General features: G+C 38.3%; 1 protein-coding gene across 1 annotated transcript in view; it reads right to left on the bottom strand.

Moving 5' to 3' along the window:
• The window catches only part of LOC108570310 (mitochondrial sodium/hydrogen exchanger 9B2), a 131,485-nt gene extending 114,029 nt beyond the window's left edge, over window positions 1-17,456 (bottom strand). Inside the window, exons 1-2 of the mRNA XM_017932149.1 lie at window positions 16,503-17,456; window positions 12,908-13,282 (exon numbers count right to left, since the gene is read on the bottom strand). Coding sequence (XP_017787638.1) covers window positions 12,908-13,282; window positions 16,503-16,828 — 701 coding nt within the window. The 5' untranslated portion in view covers window positions 16,829-17,456. The remainder of the gene's footprint in view (window positions 1-12,907; window positions 13,283-16,502) is intronic.
• Window positions 17,457-23,026: the final 5,570 nt, after the last annotated feature.

Raw genomic sequence — 23,026 nt, 5'->3', positions numbered from 1 at the left:
TAACCGGGGCACGAAAAGACGTATTGCTCGAAGGAGAACGTTGTATCATCCCAAAGCAATCTGACGACGATATTTTAAATTCACGTCGTATCCTGCCGGGGCATTCTATAAGGAAATTCCCCGTGGGCCCCGCGCATCCTGACAGTTTCACGAGGAGGCGCGCGACACGGCTTCCTTCTTCTCGATGCAACCTGTGTCCCGTGCACCGTGGAAAAATTCATCGAAACTCCACCTTCCTCCGGAGTTTCCCCCCCGTGAAATTAATATCGGGGAACACACGGTGCACGGAGAGCTGCCGCGTTACGCTCTCAAACGAATCGATGCATTTTCAAACGAATTACATACTTACGATGGTTGAATTTTCTGAAAGTTGGTTGGATATATGGTGGAGATGTAATTTATGATTTTCTTGCTTTTTATGTTATTTAACGTATTAGCGAGATTTATTGTTAAAAAGTATGATTTATTTTTAAGAAAGGACATTGTATTTTTAATTCCAATTTTTTTTCATTTTTACCATCTTTCTTTTTTTTATTGGATGATTAAGGGCACATGCACCTTCTAAGGTTATTAGTGACCACAGTGAGTTTAGTCAGTGGTGCAGTCTACAGTAGGTGGTATAAACCAATATCTTTCAAAAAGTTTATAGCTCTTTTACTTGAATCTTCTTGATTATCTTCTTGATCCTTTTCATATTGCACTTTGGGCAGGTTATCAGGATGTGATCGATGGAGTTTTGTATCCCGCAGATATCACAGTTGTTTGGTTCCTTTTTGGTGATGAGATGGGAGTGTGACCTATTCTTATTCTTGTTAGCTTTACTTGATCTTTCCTGTTCAGTAGCCAAGCCGGGTTGACATCGTTTATACTGTTTTTCTTTGAATTTTGTTTAATTAAATTTCACCCAAAAGTTCTGTTTAAGTTTATAATTACACAAGGTGCATTACATAAGAAAAGAATTTTATTTTCGTTTAATTAGTAAATATCGTAATTCCTAACAAAATTCTGTTACTGCAAATCCAGAGGATTTTCTGCAACCCGATTTCAATAAGGAAGCAAACCTATCTATCAATACCCATATCTTGCGATAGAACGTTCCAAGCTCCGCATAATTTCCAAACGTATTGAAAACCGTGAATACAATGGTAAACTATCGTGGCAAACTGCTGGAACTTCTCGCGCGATTGCACACAGTCATTTTTATACACGACCAGGCGAATATATCCGGGGAGTTTTTTGGGTCGGCTTCTTGCGTCGTCTGGCGCGCGTTTAACGAGCGCATGTACTCGCAAATTCTCCAATATTCCTGCGGAAATTAAGAGCCGCGAGTGCCGCGCGTTCGGAAAAACGGGCTAAGCATTTACGGGCTGCATTGTTGGTCAACGAGACGCATTCTACGTTGGTAAGGGGATAGAACGAGAGAGAGGGAGGGAAGAATAGTGGCGTCCCGCGGGAATTCCCTCGTAACTTCTGCCAAAAGGACGCGACGCCATTCGGCGAGATTGCGCTCGTGAAAACGCCTCGAGCCTTTCTACCCGCGATGCCTTAGATAACGCGTTCCGTCTGGTCCTCCATTAATTCTAGTGCATATTACATTATTCTTCTATTGGCTGTTTATTTTTTTTGTTCAAATTCTCGATTTACCATCTTGCTCACGTTGGCCTTCCTTTCTTTTCGCAATTTCTGTTGTTCTACTCGCAATGCCTTGGATAACGCGTTTTCCATCAATTTTGTCGCATGTTACATTATTCTACCGAATGAATTAAATTTTGATTTATGACACTCTTACGTTGATTTTCACTTTTTTTCCTTCGACGTTTTTCCGCCTTTTTGGAAATTTTTATTGAGTTCCACTCGCGATGGCTTAGATAACGCGTTTTCCATTCACTTTGGCGCACATTACATTATTCTATCGAGTGGTCGTCTTTTCTGAATGAAATTTTGATTTATGAGACTTTCTTACGTTGATTTTCACTTCTTTTGCTTTGACGTTTTCTCATCCTTTCGGGAATTTCTACCGTGTTTCATTTTTACATTCTCCGCTATCGAAGGAAACGAACGGAGGAACATTAGTATGCAGAGAATAGAGTTCTCTATGCAAATACACCGGCGCGGTGACGCTCTCGCGTTGCGTAAAAACTACTGCGGGAAAACCGCAGGGATGTTTCCTTACAACTGGTACCCTGTAAGATGCAAGATACGCCACGATTTTGGAATATCGTGTCACATTGCCGGATCTTTCTGGTAGGCAACACATCCTTGGAAAAACCTTCTTACCGAATTTCTTCTCCTCTCCATCATCGTGAATGTATCTAAATATTGCGGTAAAGAAGTAAGCGGAACGCTCTGAATTATTTCAGTATGCACACCGCGCAGTCGATATTGCAAATCGCCAGCATATTTGTATTAACCTAGTTTCTCTCGTTTCAAGCGACTTTATGCAGTATTTTATTTTTAACAAAATTGTGATTTTTCAGGCGTACAATATTTTTTTTTTATTTTCTTTGGTTTTTCCTTTATCTTTTCTTTTTTGCGTCAAGTTTGTTGCAAATTTAAGGGAAAATATTGTTATTAATAAAAATTGTAACTGATAATAATGTTTCATTAGTTCTAAGAGCGTGAAAGGGCGTTATCTTCGTTGAAAAGGAGTAAAGTAAGCACTTGATTTATACACAAAACGTGTTACAATAAATTCCTCAAGTACTTGAGATTCCCGCAAACGAAACTCGATTAAACGTAATTAGTGTAATACACGTTACGTCTGATTCGATTTACCGGATGCTTTTCAACGTGTATCGATACGTAATCGTGGCAGAAATACCAATAGAATAACGACGAACGTCTTATCTGCCGTGACACGAATAATTGATTATTTTGTTTGAACAATCGTTATCCATTTACATTTCTTACTTATGTGCGATTGTGCTCGATTAACTAACATACTTTTCCCTGTCTATGGAACATAAATCGACATACATATCAATTCGAACAGTGTCGCGCTTACAATCTGTTCTTAAACAAAATTTTAGCCGAGAAAATTATTTTCATTAAGAAAAACTAGCAGTTTCAACTATTTTAATATCAAAATTCCATTAAACTTTCTCCTATTCACTCGATAACCAAGAATAAGAATAAAACAGATACTAATCGATCACCGAAACCTATCTTGCTTAACCCTATTGCGTTCTTCGTTTTGACCGTACACTTAAGACTTTTGGGTGAAAAAGGACCTAAGACCAAATGTGTACTAATTTTTGTTTCCAACGCGACATACGAACCTAGACAATAAACGTTTAAAATAATGTTCAGGAACGAAAATATTTTTGTTTCCAACGCGACATACGAACCTAGACAATAAACGTTTAAAATAATGTTAAGGAACGAAAACTTGATAACGGCAAAAATGACTAAAAATATAAAAAGGCGGTGGGTCAAAAAAGACCCGAAGACCGCTCTAGGGTTAAATCCAGAACCAAGAAAGAAAACTGAAAAATCAGCTTCCAAAGCAATTAAAAACAAAAAAAAAAACAGAAGAATTCTCTAATCGAGCTAAGATTATTTCCATTTTCAAGCAGTTCCAATCGTTCGAATCTTCGTTTTCACCTCGTTTCGCTGCAGCGTTGCTCGATAACACGAGCCATTTCAATTTTTCCACCCCCGTGGACCACGCCCATCGCTATTATCAGCACTCGGCGATTCTTGTTGCGTTCTGAAGAGGTCGTAAGTTTCGGGAGGGGGCACGAGGATTGTTGCGCGAATATCGATGCGAATATCATCGCCGGGGAATTGGATATAGCTCGTCTGCGACATGTACACCGTGATACAAAATCATCGAAACACTTTTATTGCTTCCTGGCGAAGGTTCGTAAACTGATCGGTACGTCACTGCACACTGTGCGATTCCCCGTACAATTTAAGGTAAAAATTTCCAGCCGAAAAATTCGCAAAGATAAAAATTGGTAAGGTGAGAAGTACCTGTGCTTATTATTGTCAGGTTTAATTTGGAAAACGTTTGTTCGATGATACACGAAGACGCTCACATTTCCACGTACGTTTCAAAATTTATACTGTACTCTAATTTTCCATTCTTCTTCCTATTCGAATCATCGAAATTAACACCATTTCACCATTTTTCAGAAAAAAATTGTGCGTTCCTTTTCGTCCACCACGTACAGGTTAGGTTTTCCCAATTTTCCTAAGCTAATTTATTCCACGTTTCGCAGCCGTAAGTACCATTGGTCCGTCTTTTTGATTAAGGATTATAAATTCCTCGAAGCTTGCAGCTCGAAATTTTCAGAATTTTCCTAACGAATGTTACGGTATCATCAGCAGTGACTTTACAATACGAATGCGTTTGTGTCATTTCGTATCACGGTGTATATAAACGCGTAATGCAACGTGCTTCCACGCCGAAGCTCTACCGCATGGTGATACACCAATGGGAAGTGATATACGAATACTATGCGTCAAAGACATAAATTCCCCGTTCTTGACGGCTAATATTTCACCAATCGCGGAACCCGAGCATCCTCATATTTGTGCATTAAAACGCCCGATATTTCCGCCTCTCTGTCCCTCTCTTTACCTATATACACACCTTGTTTCGTTCCGCCTTTCAGTTTCACCGACGAGGAACATTATTGGGGCAAAATGTGGGTGCATAATGTTTGCTTTTTCGGGAGATTAGAAGTTTTTCATATATTTGACTGGTTTGAAGATTTAAACGAACCGGAGGAAAGCGATAGATGGAGTGGATAAAGTAGCTTTATCAATGTTTTGAGATGGTTCTGTCCTTGCACGAGGAAAAATGAGTAAACTGTTAGAGAAAATCTATTCTCTTGCTGCGAAACGTACAATTAGGTTTTGCTCAATGCTGTGCACAGTGTAGAATAATATATTTGATCGTTTGTATTTCGTTTTTAATGCTGAGAAATGTGATAAGATGAAATTTAAAAGGACAGCAATCTCATATGCATTTGGAACAAAATATACTAACTTTCTTTTAGGCAGAAAAGTGGTTGAGGACGATAAAGATAGAACGACAAATAGCGAGAAAAAAAAACAGGCAATAGAAAAGAACAAAACCAAAGATTAAGGCTGAAATTAAATTAAATTAAATCAGTTAAATTAGTTAAAAGAAAAAAGAATGAATGAATGAGTGAACGGAATGAGCGGGAAGAATGAATGAAGTAAGAGAAGCAAATGTAAACCAAGTCCACATTTCTTGGCTGTGGAGCCGAAAATAAAGATTTATATTATACTAACTCTCTTTTACTGTAACTTTATTTCTAAGCTGAAATTTCGTATTATTAATACTTTATGTAAGAAATATTTCTTATATTTGATCAGTAAAAGAACTTCCTCGTTCTCAATTGTTAAAGTTAATAATTCAAAAGTTTCAGATTTCAGAACGTTATTTAAATACTTTACTTCTTCACATATCCGAAGAACGATCTGTTTTTTACCCTTCTTCATTTTTCACGTCTGTTATCTGTTAATATACAATATACATCGTAACACATCGCCTGTTAAATATACAAAATGAGCAAATACTTCAATTTTTCTGTTATTGTTATTGCAGCACGTAGCTTCGCTGAATTTCCTAATTCGCTCTCATCAAATTATTCCAATATTATCGCAGCTATTTACTCCAATTAAAGTTCACAAGGAAAAATTTGCTACATCGACGTTCTATTATCGAACTTATCAATGATATATTCAATACTCCGATAATATTACTGTTCCTATACGGGATTAGACAGGGCACAGCTGCACATACATTCGCACAACGCATAATTCAATATCTGAAAGCGCGTGAACGATGATTTATGATTATGAAATCACGTGAAGGAAGATACAAATACTCTCATGTGACACGATGTATTTTAGAAAATACAATTGGACGAATTTACGACGAATATTAAAATAACAGAAATTCTCTATTTTCTGATCGAATAATTTCGATATTCCCATATTTACGTTTTTAAGAAACGTTTTCTTTAAAAAAATTATATTAAAAAAATGTGCAACCTTTGGCGCACGATTTACAGTGAGAACACGCCGCGTCTTTCAATTATGCAAAATTCAAGCTATTTAAATACACAAAGTGAAGTTTTGCGCAAGTGTATCACATCGCGTTACTAATCACGCATTCGAGCCATGCAAATAAATCTCCACGACGAGCAATATAACGAAGTGGAAAACGCTACGGCAATCGAAGAAGAGAAACTCCGAGAAGCTATTAGTATTCGAACGGTATCATATTAATTAATTAGTCGAAATAATTATTCGTACGAAATTTGTGGGAAAATTTGAACAAGCTGTACTGTGAGTATTCTGAATTGTTCTGAAAACAACTCTGGAAATGAAATTTATGAAAATTTTGATGTAACTTTTAGCGAAAATAATTAGCTATTTATTTCACTTTATTTAAATGACCGAATTTTAATTTCCGTAACGTTGCATTCACCTCGTCTATATTTTACGGACACAAATTTCAACGTAAATTTTAAAGGAAGAATATTAAATAAAATTTTTTTTAAATCTGCTTTAACAATATAACTAATACGATATAACATAATTAATCTAACTAATTTTGAAGGAAAAGACACTTCAATTAAACCTACCACGATTTCCAACCTCCAAAAATCAATTATCCACAAAAATTCCTCGAAAAGCATTAATTAAACACACCGATCCTCAAAGCTTTACCAACACCTACGACCTGAATACCACGAAAAATTCCCAAATCCTATCTCTTCCAAAACCATTTCACAATTCATCCCGCAACTTTCCAAACACACAGCTGCTCTACTTCACACAACAAAGCATCCGAAACGGAAGCGTATGTGCGGAAATTTTGGAAAAATCGTGCGGTGTTCCGTGTATATCTCACGTGGTACGTTCTTCTCGCGTGAAATTACGTCACGGTGTATAAAGCCGGATCCAAAGTGCACAGACACAAGTTTTCTTACCCACGAGAAACGTATTACCGCGACAACCTGGAGAACGCGGAACGGAGCCAGCCGCCATTTCGGTTCTTTCGCGAAAACGCGTTTGACAGAATGTACACGGAGCCGTTATTAGACGAGCCGTAATAATGGCAAACACTCGCCGTTACTACGTCGAGAGAATCGTCAGACCTGACCGGCCGATAGTTTGGTCAGTGGCGTGTCTCGCGAGGAAACTGGAACAGAGGATTGTTGCCGCGAACGAGTGTCGCGTTGGACGGTCAATGGAAAATTTGATTAGGTTGCGATAGCGAATAGTGGAAGTACATATTCGCGGAGTTGGGGAGATTGCACGGGAAGTTTTCGAATTGGGGGTGCAACCCGAGAAAGGGTGAATCTGTTGACACGTTGGCTAATATGCGAAAGTGAGATTTAATTCGATTCTTTTATTATGATTTTATCGCTAAGCTGAAATTTTGGTATGTGTAATTTTGTTATATTTGAGAAACTTCATTTTGTGCCAATTCCTTGAAATTTTCATTTTATTTATCAAATTCGAAGGTTTATATCGATGTCACAGAGTGAAGTTTAGTATTCTCGCCTAACTCATCTTTTTTCCATAGGTATAATAGGTTCAGTTTTACTGAATTTTGAAGGATGTGATATTAAACTTTTTGAAGTAGAGTAACATTTTTTCATACGAAGATATTATATAGTTCTTTGAATAATTGACAAACTAAACTATATACATAAAAAGTCTTCCTCTGACTTGACCTAAAAATTGCTCAATTTACAAAAAGAAAAGGAAAGAAGAGAAAAATTTACAATTAACCATCTTCTACCTTTTAAAAATTACCTCACAAGTAGCCTAAATAAGATACCTCGCAAATTTGCAATACCCACTTCCAAGTGAATACAAATTTCCCAGCGACAATAAATGTCCTGCGAATTGTAAGGACTCTCAGGATTTATGAAACAAATCGCTAAAAAATTCTGCAGACAGAGCCTACCATTAACCATCTTCTACCTTTTAAACATCGTCTCGTGAGTAGCCCAAATAAGATTTCTGAAAAATCTACAGCAGTCATCTCGAAGTGAATACAAATTTCCCAGCGACGATAAAAGTCCTGGGAATCTTAAGGGCTCCCAACTTCAGGATTTACGAAACAACCGAGGACGATCACGAATTCGTGACTGGAAATTTGGCGGAGTGTCGAAACGTTAAATAAAAGTCGGAATAAAGGAGAACTTTCCTACAAACAGCCCAATTAAACGGCCCATTTGCCTTGGTCGATACACACGGAATTTTCTCTGTACCTCTCAAGAGTAAGGCGATTACTATGCCGCGTGCGACTAAGACGTATGTGCCCGGGACGAATCGCTATTGGCCGGCCTCGACATTAAAAAGTGGCCACCTTATGATCGCGATGAGTCGTCGATCGCTGCTTCGAGGACTTTCTAGGAACCTTCTGCCGATACTTTCCATGCGGCTCGCACGTGAGTGGAAACAATGATCGCCGCGCAATCGTCAAAGGAAATGTCATAATCTGGTCCAAGCACTTTCGTCGTCGAAAATCGTCCGAAAATATTCACCATTCCTTTCCTTCAGTTCTACGCAACGTTTTTGTAATCGAGTTCAAGTACCCTTGCGATACGTACTTTTGACGAATAATATATCAGGTGTTTCTTGGATTTCACTAATCGATACTTGGAAGGTTTGACCGATTTCTCAATTTCTCATTTTTCGTGATTTTTTTTAAGGGAAAAGTAATCGAATTTATTTTTTGGTCGTCGTACTTGGCTATGTGAGACTTATTTTCTGCCCCCGAGATTAAAGAGTTGATTAAAAGGACGCATTTTTCGAACGATTCCGGAGATAAAGGGAAATTCGGAGAATGATCTGAAAGCAATTTCTAAAAGTGCCTTGAAAGGAAGGATCGTTCAACCCATGCGAAAGTATCTTTTGGATTAAAGTAAGGATTGCAAATTTATGGAAAACCTAGTGTATAAATTATTCAATTCACGAGAAAAATCTTATTAAACTTGGAATCCATAACGCACGTATCCATTAGAATCATTTCATCCTAATGGTATAGGAGAACGTGCAGTTGTGCTATAGGTACTCCCCATGGGGACACTTCACATAAACCCTGACTTTCGGACCCTAAAAGGAGACACATAAACGAGCAGTTAAGAAGGCGAATAATGCAATAAAAGCTGGTGAAAAATCATAGTCTAAAGCCCCTTATCCTGGATTACTGTGACACATAAATAAAACACAATGATGCTGGTACAAATTTACCGGTCCACTGTTTTCTTCCTTTTAAAAATACTCCGATAACATGCGAGTAAATCATTTTATGCCATAAATACAATCTCTGTACGAACATACATTAAAATATTTAATCTGTTGGAATTTTCATTTGTTTTCAAAATAATACAATGCAAAGATTTACGTAGTGTAGAAAAAAAAAAAAATGATCAAGAGTATGTTAATATCACAGAGTATCATATCAGTAGCCCTTTAATAAGAAACAGAAAAAAGGGGATTTTCAATAGGTATCCAGCTTCACTTTTCCCCCCTCTATTATTATTTTCTCGTCTAGAGTGATTGAACATTTCAACCTGAAAATCTCTACTTCAATATTTGCGGAATAAACAAGTAAAATCTCTGGAGCAAGAAAATCCTCAATTGTTAGCCACGTTTTACCGTGGTAAAACGAGGAAAAATACTACTTTCTCCCCGCAGGATGGGGATGAAGTGGCGCGTACAAAGCTGTAATTTAAAACTTTGATATCGTTCAAGCGTGATCTATCAATCCCGAACGAAATAGCTGACGAACGAAAAATCTCTCTATTATATCTTATCTCTCTCGGAATGCTGCGTGCTCTGGCTAGAATTTTATCCAGTTTTCCTCGTGTTTTTCATCCATCGTTGCTGTCCTCGGTCTCTCTCGCCGTCTATCAATCCGTACAAAACGTACGATTCCACCACGAGCTCGCTATGAAATTTCTTACCGTCCCTCGTAAAATGCACCCTTTAACTTCGTCGAAACGAGCTCCCCGCTTTCCGTGTAAATAGCAATAAAAATCAACGGGGACGAATCACAAAAGTTCCAGCCAATATTGCGGGATTGTTATTGGCTCGAGTACCATCGTGTGTGAAATAGCATGTGACGAATAAATTTTTTTTCCAATTCGAAATGCTCATCAATGTCGAGAGGAAGAATGTTGCAGATGTGTATCTTTACGAGAGTCGTAATTTCCAAGTAGATCAATTGGTGCTCGGGAGAGATTAATTGGTGAAGCTTTTGGAAAATTTGGAAAAGTAATTTTTTGCAAGTGACACTAACTACTCTGTCAAACGCTAAATTTAAATTTATAATATATCTGCAGTATGAAGTTTGCGAAACTTGAGAAATTATGCAGGAAAATTTGATTTTGGCAAGAATAATTAATTCTCGAGAATTTTGGAAGAGTAAATTTTTGCAAGCGACACTGCAATTATTCCGTCAAACGCTAAATTTCCAGAGATTCAAATTTAATAAAAATCAAATCTACCATTTTTCATGATATCTGCAGTATGAAATTTGCAAATTTACTTAAGAAATTATACAGGAAAATTTGATTTTGGCAAAACAGAATTGCGAAGAATAATTAATTCTCGAGAATTTTGGAAGAGTAAATTTTTGCAAGTGACACTGCAATTATTCCGTCAAACGCTAAATTTCCAGAGATTCAAATTTAATAAAAATCAAATCTACCATTTTTCATGATATCTGCAGTATGAAATTTGCAAACTTACTTAAGAAATTCTGCAATACTTTATAAACGTTAAAACAGACATTCTATACTAACTGATTTTTTTAAACACTTCGTTTCTCAGTTTCGCAACGTAGAACGATTGGAAGTTATATTTCGCATACCCATATTTGACACATGTTCCAATTCGAAATGTCCTGCCCGCCCAATGCGATACACTTCCGATGTGTAGATCATATTAATAATCGATTCCGGCGAAATACACACGAGCACGAGGGACAAATATTGTCACATGATGTCGCGGAATAAATTTCAATTACGAAATGATGAAGCTCCATTTACAAATTCAGTCGAAGAAGTAATGTGTGCGTAACAGCACATGATTTTAATCACGTGCTCAGTTAAGTCTAACTGTAGTCACGCGCAACAGCGTAATAATTAACCCCTTAGCTCAGTTGGGTCAACGATGTCGTTCAACCAACTACAAACATTCCGCCTCGATGTCTCACACTTGTAAATTGTAACAATTTCACGACACACGTCAATTTTCTTATCATTCATATTCAGGTTAGGAACTCGTGTAGCGTTAATTGATCACGTTAAAGCCTGCCTAAACGTTCTTTACGTTGTCTTTTTATCCATACTTTTTAAACAGAAGAACATTAGATAAAAGAAAATTCGATTTGAGATATTAATTTATTTATTTTTCAAGTTTCAAGTGAAAGAATTAACCCTTTCGCGACCTATCGGACGCATATGTCCCACTTGAGTACTTGAATAAAAATTCGTCTCGATTTAATATCCGTTACGTACGCGACAGTCGGTAAATAAGTGAGAAATTTGAAGAGAAAAAATAATTAGGTCATGAAAGGGTTAAGTTTCAAGTGGTAAATTGGAAAATTAATTGAATATTCTTTCGTGAATTCGACTGAATTTGAAGTACCAGAAATCTATGTATTTTACATTTACAGATCTGTGCAGTAATTACGTTGTCTTGTTGAAGTGGCGATTTAAAAAACTGTTATCAAAAAGGTTATTGCCTATTTTTCACGAAACAAGTGAGCAAATGGAAGTGACCTCGTTGTCAGAGAAATTTCTAAATACGTGATGGTTAATTCTAGGAATTAATTGAATTCATCACTGAAGATGTCATTCGAGTAGCTTGTCTGCAATATTATTTCGTGAGTCAGAAAGTAACATTTACTGCGACTGATCTAGCACGTTACTTCGACCGCGTTGCAAAGATATATAGTTCTTTTGAAATTCATGAGGAATTCCTTTATAAATGTTAACTACAATAATCTCGCGAGACAAACGCAGTAGAATTTCCATTATTCAAATACTTCAATTTTAAAAAATTCCGTCGTTTGAATATTTCACAATATTTTTTATCTATTCTTAAAATAGAAATATTTGATCGTATACTCGTTGTCGCGAGGCGGAGTATGCGTATAAATCAAAGAGAAATCATCGATAAGTGAATCAGAAGCTAAAGGTATAAATTATCGTCACTCCTGCAGTTGTTATTTAAAAGACTTCTTTTGATAAAGAGAAAAATACAATTAAGCATTTCAAGTATTCTATTATTCAAGCCTTGAGTAATGGAAATTGAGCAGTATAATTAAAAACGAAACCATTTTTATATTCAAAATAAAAAAAAACAAACTCTTGCTCTTGAAAACAGACAAAATTGGTGTGAAAACTTGTCATTTGCATTTTTGGCAATTTGCAAATTACAACGTGTTCTATTAGTGAAAAAAACTTTCATCTTTTAGTATAGTCACCATCGTAAAGAAATTGGAGATGGCGAAAAAAAAATGGAATTTCTGATTTTTAGGAATTTTTTTCTGAAAAATCTCTATTGAGCAAGTTTTCAATTTTCCCGGAGGAAAATCCTCCGTTTTCAACAGATTTGAACAGTAAAAGGAAAGAAATTTGGGGGAAAATCTTTTTCCGGGGGAATAATTTCTATTGCGCCAGTTTCCAAATTTCCCTGAGGAAAATCCTCCGTTTTCAACAGAATTGAATAATAAAAAGCAAAGAAATTTTTGGGGAAAAATCTCCATTTTTGCAGGCGACCATTTCTCCCGCCAAAGTCTTCACTTTTTCCCCGCGGAAAATCTACCATTCTCAGCAGAATCGAGCGGCAAAGATCAAGGAAGAGAAATAGAATAAAAATCGAAGGGTAGACTCACCGCAGATTGGAGACGACAACGGAGTATCTGCCCTCGATGTAGACCAGACCGACGTTCTGCAGTATAAGCCCGGTGATCAGCATGCCGATTAAGGCGGGAAGGGTGGTCAAGGAGAACAGCCATCCGCCGAAATGTGCCGCTATACAAAGGGCGGCGAGACCGAAAAGCTGGCCACCAGGAGCGGCGTCTTCTCCTAGCACCGTATACACGATGCCCCATAACAGCAACCCTAACAGGAACAGGCACAGCAGCCGGGCGAATTTTCTGTAGCTCGGGCAAAATGGCTGAGGACAGGCTCTTTTCCAACCTTCTGGCTCCCATGACGGCGTGTCGTCGCGACCGTGACATCGCGCGCAAAATAGATACAACCACGACCTGGAAGCAGCATTAAACCAAGCTAGAGTTAAAACAAAGTTGTTTCTCATGTTGGGTTACTTGCTCGGGGAATTCACTTCTTCTTTCTTTTTGTTTTCGGTTGTTTCTTTGTGCAAGGGAGCACATCGATGCAAAAGAAATAGAGTAAATTGGGACGTTGTATGACAGAGAGCAGTTCTGTGCTTTCTTGGCTCAAATTGGAGATTTGTGTGTGAAAACAGATGGATGAGGGATAGAGTGTCGACGAAGTGGGAATTTTTGATTACATTATAGTGAAAATTTTGGCTGATTTTTGGGACACGTCTATATTATTTTTTTTTTTTTGTATTCAATCGTAGGCTTTTCCTGAATTTCGTTTAAGTCTGAAAATAATACAGGGTGTCTGAAAGTCTTGTGAGAATTCCAAGTTTCCTAAATTACACATAGACATATCCTCCTATTCATCGAACTAATACCCACAATTTCCCAGGAAATTGCTGCTCACCTTACCGCACAATAACTACCTCACACTTCTGTTCAAAAGAACCAAGAAGAAAAAAAAAACACCTCCACTCAATTCACACCTTTTCAAACCAGGAAAAATCCAGTCACACCTCGATCCCAACCAGTTTTAACAAGTACACACATCCTCCACCCAAGGTCCCTCTTCATCGTTCCACCAAACATCACACCCTCTCTTCGGCTATCTCCCATCTACCGAGCAGGCTCGAACTTTGAATTATTGAAAGCTCAAAGCTCGAAATCAGAGTCGCGGGGAACAAGTCGGAATGCAAATAGATCACAGACCATGCTTCGCGCTGATTTGAAAGTCGGAAGTAAAACGTGCTGCCGGAAGAAGAGGAAGAAAAAGGGGAAAAGAAGGAGGAGGCAAAGTTTGAGGACGAGACCCTTCGGTAAATCGCACGTGCGCCATACCTCGACTGTCAACAGAAACGTTAATATTTGACGCGTGAATTTACTGCTTCGAAACAGCATCTGAGAATCTTCGCGCTCCCTCGTCGTTTCCCTCGCACGATCAATTCAGTCGCGAAAACGGAAGAATCGACAAGACCTCCGGATTTTCCACCCGTTTTATCACTCGTCCGAGACAACGATATTCAATCTTCTTCTCGTGTAACAGCAGAGACTAACACACGTCGGTCGAATCGAATTTTCGTGCTACTAGGTGATTCTCTCCTCCTACCTTTTTCTCCGTTGCTTCTTTTTCTCGAATCGCGACGAATCGAGGGGCGAAAGAAGCTCCGTCGGAAAGCGTTAAAACGTGCCGCATACCTCAGCAAAGCGCACGCGAACAGACGATATAGGAAACTTAGCGCGAGTGCTTGATTCAGTCTCATTAGACTTTATGATCTTACCAAGGCGATTGGAAATGACAGGTTTTGTAACCACGACTCTCTGTTACATCACGATCCGCTGGACGCTTCCTAGATCCGTTACAATTCTCCGCGATTAGGATCGCGTAGTTTTCATTCATTGTCTCGGAGTCGTTTTCATAGGTACGAATGGTGTGGCGGCTCCGAGAGGGGCAAACAAATATATGACTCGCGTAATCGCAACGACGGTGTGGGATAATTATGCGAGCGACTGTTAGATTGATCGATGGTGTTTTTCTCCTGCATATGTATTGTTTTCTACGTTTGTATGATTGATGGATCGCCAGCTTTTTTCTCGGCACGCCTCTTGTTGTGACAGACTGTGATGTTGTTTAACGGTGAGGAGAAATTATGTATAGTTTTCTGTGGTGACGAGGAAGTTAGGTGAAGTGTCGTGTTTCGATTAGAATAAAAGTTTTTGTACGGAGAAGTAAAAAATGAATTTCTCGTGATTACGAGTTTGATTAGTTGTTTCCATGGTTTGATGTTACTGTTGCATTAAGGACACAAGGTGTTCTATTTTCTTGGGAAATTTAATTTTTTACCGTAATTTCAAATTTTTCACGAAAAAGATAAGAATAGAAAAATAATTCTTCTGGATTCGTGTGACTATAGAAAAGATTTAAAAAAATACCGATTACCTGCTTTAATCCATTTTCTTAATTTAAATCTTAACATTGTCTTGTTATCGATGAACGATATTGGATCTAATTTTTAAGAAAAGCTAAACGTATAATCCTAGATTTGCCAAAGATAGATATTGATTAAAAAATTCCATTATCCTATTGTGATCTCTGCTTAATCTATGCCTTTCAGAAGCTTAGAGTAGCATAGAATAAGAAATCTCCACGTTATATTATGGCTTTATCTAATTCACTAGATTGTACTTGTAGGAAAAATAGTATTAAGAGCATTAGTATACGGGAAGAATCACTGATTAGAAGATTTCATTGAATGTGAAGCATTAAAAACGATCGAAGTTCATCGCGTTAACAGATTCTATTAGCACACATAATCATAGTTACAGATAATTTTGAAATTACTCCAACCATAAATTAGTACAATTAAAAATTCTAATACAATTGCAAATTGAAAAAGATGGCTCTTTAAAAAGTTATTTAAATGAATAATTTCGTAATTTGACATTTTCATTAGTTTACGGATCATTTTGCATGAATAAGCAATTTGTATATACAGTTTCCAGACAAACTTTGTTTGATACATTCATAATACCACGCTGTGAATTTTTTTAGCTCAATAAAAAAATATTTATACGACATTTCGGTAATCTTTATTGTCCCATTCTTACCTACTAAAATTAAACGAACATTTTTCATTCGAAAACGATTCCGAACCAAATTCCAATTTAATACCACTGAAAAAGAAGAAAATAAAACGCCTCTCGCACAATAAGCAAAAAAAAAAAATACAAAAATTGAGTGCACACATTGGAATAAAAATTATCCTACAGTTTTGGAGCGTACTAATAAGCTTTCCCTCTTTTCATTACCCTTCGAAGACATTTTCCACCATACATCGACCGTTTTTCACAAGAAAATAAAATTTACAAGATTTTTCTAAATTCACGAAAAAAACAAAAAAAGATTCAGCACATCAGGCAAATTTTACACGAAATATAGTATACGCTCATTTACCCCAATTACCACGCTCTCCATGCACAATCATAATAAATCACCTTCACCGCCATTCTCTCATTAATTTCCAACAAAAGAAAGAAGAGAAAAAAAAAGAGTTAAAACTCCGATGAAACTGTTCATCCTCTCTAACGAGCAAAAATCCGCCTCGAAATCAGCTTATCTGAAAAGTACGATCGGAAAAAATCTCACCGTTCGAGCTCCTCCGAGTACTCGATCTTGTCCCTGATAGAGCTGGTCAAGCTGTACGCCGACTTCTTCCTGTTCCCGTTGATCCTGCCGTTCTCGAGATCAAACTTGTGCTGCGGAATATTCTCCGCGCTACCGTAGTTGCTACCCCCGTGCAGTATCGATTTGCCGCGACCCTGATCAGAATTATGCTCAGAGCTGGCGCTTATACGCCGATGATGATCAAAGCTGGGATTATCCATGCCGAGGATCTGATCGCTAATAGAGACGCGTCTTTTGGCTAATTCCTCGGTCGACCTGTTCCCTCTTCCGCTCATATCGATATCCATGCTGCGCCTTCGAAAATCAGCCTCAAAGATGCATGCAAGAAAGGGCTCCGTCTTCGAAGAGGATTAATTCAACCGAGCTTGATATTTCTTCGAATCGTTCCGTTAATCGTTCGAACGAGCTCGACAAGCTCGACACCTCAAGTATCCAAGTACCTCTCTCTCTCTCTCCTACTTCGTCTCGCTAGTTTATTTCGATTTGGAAAAGTTCCAAAGTATCGGTGTCAAGTGTGACAGGTTCCTCCCGTGAAATACCGTCAGATGAGAAAGATCGATACACTGGAAACGTCGGAAAGCTCTCTCTCTCGATCGGCTACGTAAGCTTCTCTATATTCCGCAGAACTGAGGCGAAAAGGTCCAGCTTGGCGGCTGGAATCCAACAGACTTTCAGGTTCCTCGTTGGAACGCACGGATTTTCTTGATTTGTCTGGACTCCTCCGAAGCAACATGAATCCATGTACCCTAACGTAGAATTCGAGTTCCACACACCGTTCCCGAAATATTCGACCAACTTCGCTCAAAATCGAATTTCCCTTCGAATTTTCCAGAACGAACCAAGAGAACTATACTTCTTCACCGATTCGATTCACACTCGTGTTCCGGAAAGAAGGAAACGAAACGAGGAGACGGGTAGGATAAATTCGTCGAATCCACGAAGATCGAGGAGAGGATCGATTGTGAAGAAGTATTATAGTAACCGGAGCGGAACGAGAACGAGTCGCAATCGGCTTTCCGCGATTGACTGGCAATGGAGACGGCGCAGTTCACGATCACAGCTCGACGTCTCCCTGTCGATCGTTGACAGTAAGAGGAGTCGCGTGACGATGACTCCGAGAAAGTCCAAACACGATGATCCCCGATCGTTGATTAACGATCACGCGGGCCGATAGGGGAGCCGGCCGATCGTTTACAGAGTCGCGTGACGCTTTGTTTTCCCAGGGAGACTCGCTAACACCTAGCACAGATATCTTGACGACTACTTGACGTCTTCGACACCTTGACCCGCTTTTGCCGCCGTCGCGAGCCTCTCCACCGACGTGCGCCGCCAGCCAGAGCTTTGTTCACCTCGTTAGAACGCGATTCAAGGTTCGCGCTGCCGGTTCTAACTCGCTTCCCTTCGTTAGTATTCCTCGTCTTTCCTCCTTCAACGCGCTAACACCAACTCTCCGACGACGTGTGATCGTACCAAATGGATCTCGATCTTCCTTCAGTCCCCGTTCTTCGACGAACGGTCAAACTTCACGCTTAACTTGCGATACTTGAACTACTCGACCCCCGAAAAGAAGCAGAAATAACTCGACCAAATCACCTTTCTCACGAGTTACAACAACACACGTGACATTTTCATCCGAACGGAACACACACACTCTCGCTCGTGCTATACGCACTTCGATCAATTTCACCAAGTACAAGTGTTTCTGGATCGTTCTGGATTGTCATCGAAGCAACGAACTTCCATCGGGTCCAACGGCGTCGTTCGATCGTTTCTTCGGAGTAGAGAAGTGTTGTTGGAACACGGAGCACGGAAACGAAACACACTGTCAAACGAGGCACGGTTAACTAGCGACTAAACGCGGCAAAGTGTGTGCACACACCGCTCCGCTGTGTTTATGCGAATGGTGGGGCTGGTAAAAAGTGCTGGAACACAGGCAAGGAGGGACACCGTTACGACCGCGGTAATAATTGTTACCGCGTTGCACAGGATGGGCACAGCTGGACACCTCATTGACAGTCTATTCGGGCCTAACCCAACCGACCTGTCGTGCCCCTGATTGTAAAACCGATGCCTCCTCTCGCAAACTGACCCGTTGATTTACCAAGATCCAGAGAGAATCGCGGAGAAACGAGACGACGTATTTCGTCAACTTCTGCAGCTCTTCTCGTGTCTTTCGCTCAATGCAAATTCGAACTACGAGTTTGCGACAGATTCGCGTTCTTTTGCAGGTTTATACTCTTCTTTCTGTACGTATTTTCGAAGGCTCTTTGGTTTTCCAAGTGTTTTTTCTTTTTATCGACTGCTGGACAGGAAGATTTACGATTACGACACTCAACGGGCAGTTTTAGATTCTTCCTTTTTAATTTACGGATTTTTTGAAGCGATTGCTGGAGTTGTATTTCGATTTTACGAGTCTCTTAAATTGCTTCGCTGATCGATAGGCGATTATTTAAAGGCCCTCGTTTTTCTTCGTTGATTTTTACACGGGGAGAATGATTAATGAACGAATAGTCGAGAAACGAACGTTTACGTTGTTGTTCAATTGTTTTCCTTATTCTTCGAAATTCTTCGTAGTGGAAAGACGAGACTTTTCTTTGTGCCTTCGCTGATATATTCGCAGTTTAAAGTCGTTAGTGATTGATGAATTCTAAATGGTCACGGTTTCAAATAATTCGTGGAACACACTGAAAATTCTGTTAACTGATTTGTTCTTTCGTGGAAAAATATTTCGATCGATTAATTGAATTTTATCCTTTTTTATCCAACTTTTCCTTTCGTTCCCTCTTCAAATATCGTCACTTGTTGCACGTCGCGACGAGCGTCACTTTTCCGATAGCTGGCTAATTTTTAATTCGTATGTCTGGTCGAATGTGTGATAAAATCGAACCAATTGTCAGACTTATCAAATTCTCTTTTATACTCGATTCGTACACTTCACAAAATGTTCGATTCAATTACACTTATCTTTCCCCTCAACTTTCTCGGAATTCTAATTTTTTCTTCTTCTACAATTTTTCTTAGATATTAGATATGATGTAACAAGATATTACAACATAAGGCGCCGATAAATGTGAAATACTGTTGCTTTACTTCTAATGGACATCGTTAGATAATCAGATAAATTTTCAAGTAACGTTTCGATACGCTATCACATTCTAACCGTGTATTGCCAATTGAAAATTCATTTTCTTTAAATAATAGTTATCGTGCGTGAAGCTTTTACGTTACTACACTTTGTGAGAATCAATCGTTAAAATTCGAATGGAACTTTATCGAAATTCTCGTTCAACTTTTGTCCTGTTACGTTTCGAATTAAAAACAAATTGGATCACACTATTCCTATAACTCTGTTTCACTGTTTCGATTATAAAGCACACGTTGCCACTTTCTGCTAAAATTCAGATCAGCCTTTCGTATAGGAACTATTCGTTGCATTTCAGCGAAAAGCTGGTGTATCCAAGTTAGTAACTAATATTTAAATAACTTAAGGAATCTTTAAAAAATTTATCAATTTAATTGTATATTTGATTTTGCACAGTAAACATTGAATCGCCCCCCCAAAAAAATGTCAAACTTCTAAACCACTTCAGTTGGAAAAATTCCGAATACGCGAAGCAATATCGAAACAATTTATCGTCAATCGATCATCCAGTTCAAGTACTTACCATCGACGCGAGCAGAAAAACTAAAATCGACTGGTAAAGAAAAATTCCACAAATATTGTACTCTGGCACCGTTCAGAATCACCGTGCGAAAATCACCTAATCGAGGGGTCCTCTTTTAATTCGATTAAATCATTCGATGAAATTCGATGCGCGCGGGCAGTTCTAAATTGATAGAAACCGTGCGAATTAATTGAAATTTCACAGTTTCCTGGTCGTACGCGATCGAATCAAGTGGACACACGCGGCCTTTTGGGAGATTCCGGTGCAAAATACTAACGCGAACGTCGTTTCACACTCGCGATATAATTGTCGCGAAACAGTTTCGCCGCGTTCTCTCTATACACAGCCTGGGTTCGATCTTTTTCGTGGCACGTTCACGAGTATACTAAACTCCCCGGTGCCGACAGGATCGTTCCGAATTTCATTGTCAATGTTACGCCGTTGCTTCGACATTTGTTTACATCACGTTCACCGCTGATTCATCCACGATGTTAGATTAACCTGCTAACCGGAATGTTTTTCTGTCAGCGACGCTCATTCGACGAGTATTATTAAACGACGACAGATCAATTGTTGAGTTTACCGAGAGACATCGATAAATATACACGATTGTCCTTAGTATGATTTCTGATAAAAATATAACAACAAAAATAGACAAATCCAGATGTTTCTGGAAACGTGAACGACTTATTTCGAGAAAGGAGAGACACTTTCAGATGAAATGACACATTCTCGATGATACCAGAGAACTGTTTACGTTTCTTCATCATTTTCTAGTTTTAGGTAGTTACGGTATGTTAGTGCTGTGTTTGTGGAAAAATTTAGGTGTATTTGGTAATTTATTGGTTTAAGATTTTGTGTGTTTGCGTTTCATGTTATTGAACATGATTGCGTTTAGATTTGTATGTAATTGTATTGTTATATTTTATTAGCCATTGTGTATTGTAATTTATGTAATTTATGATATTATTGCTGTACTCGTAGAAGAATTTATTAGTCTGTGTTCGTTCTATTAATGTAATTTATTTATATTCACATACTAGGAATTTTAATTGCATTGGCTGGATTAATTTTTGTATTACAGAAGCACCGACATAATAATTTCAATGTTTTAAGTGGTTTGTGCGAATGTTTAAGTCGTTATTACAGCTGCAATCTAAAATTCCAAGTAAATGGGCTGATCGTGCACTTTTCAATTTTTAAACTTCGCTAAAACACGAATAAATAACATCTGCAGTTCCTTCAAATAAAAATATTTTTTCACCAATACTAATACATTCATTCATCACGTATCAGATGACCAATTCTCAAAACAACTTTACACACCATGTGACCGATTCAAGATTTAATCTTCGCTCCTCTAATGAAGCACGAGCACTTTATAGATAAACGAGTCTATGAAAGTAAACAATATAAAATCTCTCCTTTCAAAACGCGACTATTATTTTTCATACAATTCACGTTACTTCGAAACCCAGACAAAATTTACTCGATAAAACAAAATCTGTTGATAAATTCTTCGTTGCATATTGATTATTCGGAAAATACATCAACACACTGTGAATAAACAAAATCTTCGAGAATGAACAATACCCGTAAACGTTCTCTTTCGAATTAGAAAATTAAAACGAGACAACTCGACGAACTTTGCCTCGACTTTCAACCCTTCGGTAAATTTGATTGTCGATTCAAACGTCGAATCGCGTCTCGCGTTTAATTTCGATCGTATCGTGGATCATCGACGTGATTTCCACGGGTATCGTAATAAGCCAACGATAACCTATCTCCAGAGGGAAGCACCTCCCAAGTCGAGCAGATTAATTGCGCTGATTACGGGGGGGATAATTATTGAGCAACGGAATGTTGCGCGTGCTGTCGCGTTTTTTGATTTGCTTGTCATGTTCTTCCTGAATGAGCGATCAAAGGAGCAAAATCGATACGTCAATCACGAAGCTCTCATTTCTGAGAAACCCACGAGACAAGCAGAGACACTTGTAACTGCTGTAACAACATATTCAAATTGTTAAGTTAATCGCGAAAATTTCTGTTTCTGAGAAAATTCACGAATAAGCAGAGGAATCTGCAACTGCTATAGCGAGATATTAAGATTCGGCGAATACGATACAGTAGAAGTGTGAAACTAAGTTGAATTAGGCGAATTGCGAAAATTTTGGTTTCTAAGAAAATTCAGGAAACAACTAGAGACATGTGCAACTTATTAAAATTCAGCGAACCTGATACAGCGAAAGTGTAAAATTAAGTTAAATTAGGTGAATTGCGAAAATTTCGGTTACTAAGAAAATTCAGGAAACAACTAGAGACATGTGCAACTTATTAAAATTCAGCGAACCTGATACAGCGAAAGTGTAAAATTAAATTAAATTAGGTGAATTGCGAAAATTTCGGTTTCTAAGAAAATTCACGAAATAAGTAGAGGAATTTGCAACTGATACATATAGTAAGATATTAAAATTCAGTGAACATGATACAGCAAAAGTGTATATTATTATAATGTAAATACTTCTATTAAAACGAAGAACCAGTACCTTTTATACCACATAAAATCACTATCAATCTATGTTGCCTCTGATGTAGTACTCGATTAAAATGTGCCTACTAACTGCAAGCCGCGGAAATTTTTTATCTTGAATTCGTGCGTAGGAAATAAGGTCGAAGTACGGAGTTGTGTTCACTCACATGACGTACGGTCAAAGTACTTTCCACGGTTCGTTGTGTTATCAGGAGAGGAATTAGTGTGTCTGCATTGTGAAAACAATCGTTTCCTAAATAGGTGACCTAACATTTCGCAAAAAAGAATTC

The sequence above is a fragment of the Habropoda laboriosa genome, unplaced genomic scaffold (genome assembly GCF_001263275.1).
Source record: "Habropoda laboriosa isolate 0110345459 unplaced genomic scaffold, ASM126327v1 scaffold68, whole genome shotgun sequence".
Classification (NCBI taxonomy): Eukaryota; Metazoa; Arthropoda; class Insecta; order Hymenoptera; family Apidae; genus Habropoda; species Habropoda laboriosa.
This window is presented reverse-complemented; position numbering and strand designations above follow the sequence as displayed.